The following is a 642-nucleotide window of genomic DNA, read 5'->3' as shown; positions in this document are numbered from 1 at the left end:
ATGACCGGTGCTACTTCAGCCATAAGACAAAGTCATGGTCATCATGAAACTGAGGAGGAATTTGACAACAGATATGTAAAATACTTTGATCGCCCAGATATTGATGGATGGGAAATAAGAAAAGCTATGAATGACCTGACGGGAGAAGATCTTGTCCCTGAACCACGTATTATAATATCTGCTATGAAAGCTTGCCGTCGTCTAAATGATTATGCACTTGCTGTAAGGTACTTGGAATCAACTCAGTGGAAGTGTGGCAGCCAAAAGAAAATTATATGTCCATGGCTGTTGAAAGAAATCAAGCCTACCCTTGATGAGCTTGGAATTCTTACACCAGAGGAGATGGGATATGACAAACCTGAGCTTGCACTGAAAAGTGTATATGACATGTAGTTAACAGGTTGAACAAGAAGTTCCTTAATGATAGATTTATCAAGCAAGCTAGTGTTTCATGGTCTCTGACAAAGAACGAACTTTGAAACATTCATTGTCTGCTTATTTCCAAAATTAAACTATTTAAATTTAAAAAAAAAAAAAAAGTAAGCAGTCCTTTGCCAACGTATCAGTCCTCACAAGCTGATAATGAAAACTGTAACACCAAAGCAAACATGCAAGGCAAACTGACGCTGTAAATTACATGTC

At 37.7% G+C, this 642-nt stretch overlaps 1 protein-coding gene across 1 annotated transcript; it reads left to right on the top strand.

Moving 5' to 3' along the window:
• On the top strand, positions 1–393 carry LOC131928487 (cytochrome c oxidase subunit 5A, mitochondrial-like). Its single transcript, XM_059284551.1, has one exon. The coding sequence runs from the start codon at positions 1–3 to the stop codon at positions 391–393; it is 393 nt and encodes a 130-aa protein (XP_059140534.1).
• The last annotated feature ends 249 nt before the right edge of the window (positions 394–642 follow it).

This window comes from Physella acuta, unplaced genomic scaffold (genome assembly GCF_028476545.2).
Source record: "Physella acuta isolate Inbredline_101_S28 unplaced genomic scaffold, ASM2847654v3 ptg001508l, whole genome shotgun sequence".
In the NCBI taxonomy this organism is placed as follows: Eukaryota; Metazoa; Mollusca; class Gastropoda; family Physidae; genus Physella; species Physella acuta.
The sequence above is the reverse complement of the archived record's forward strand: the minus strand, read 5'-3'. Positions and strand labels throughout refer to the sequence as shown.

Excerpts from the sequence above, each read along its gene's own strand:
- LOC131928487 (XM_059284551.1), top strand. The coding sequence starts at position 1 with ATGACCGGTGCTACTTCAGCCATAAGACAAAGTCATGGTCATCATGAA.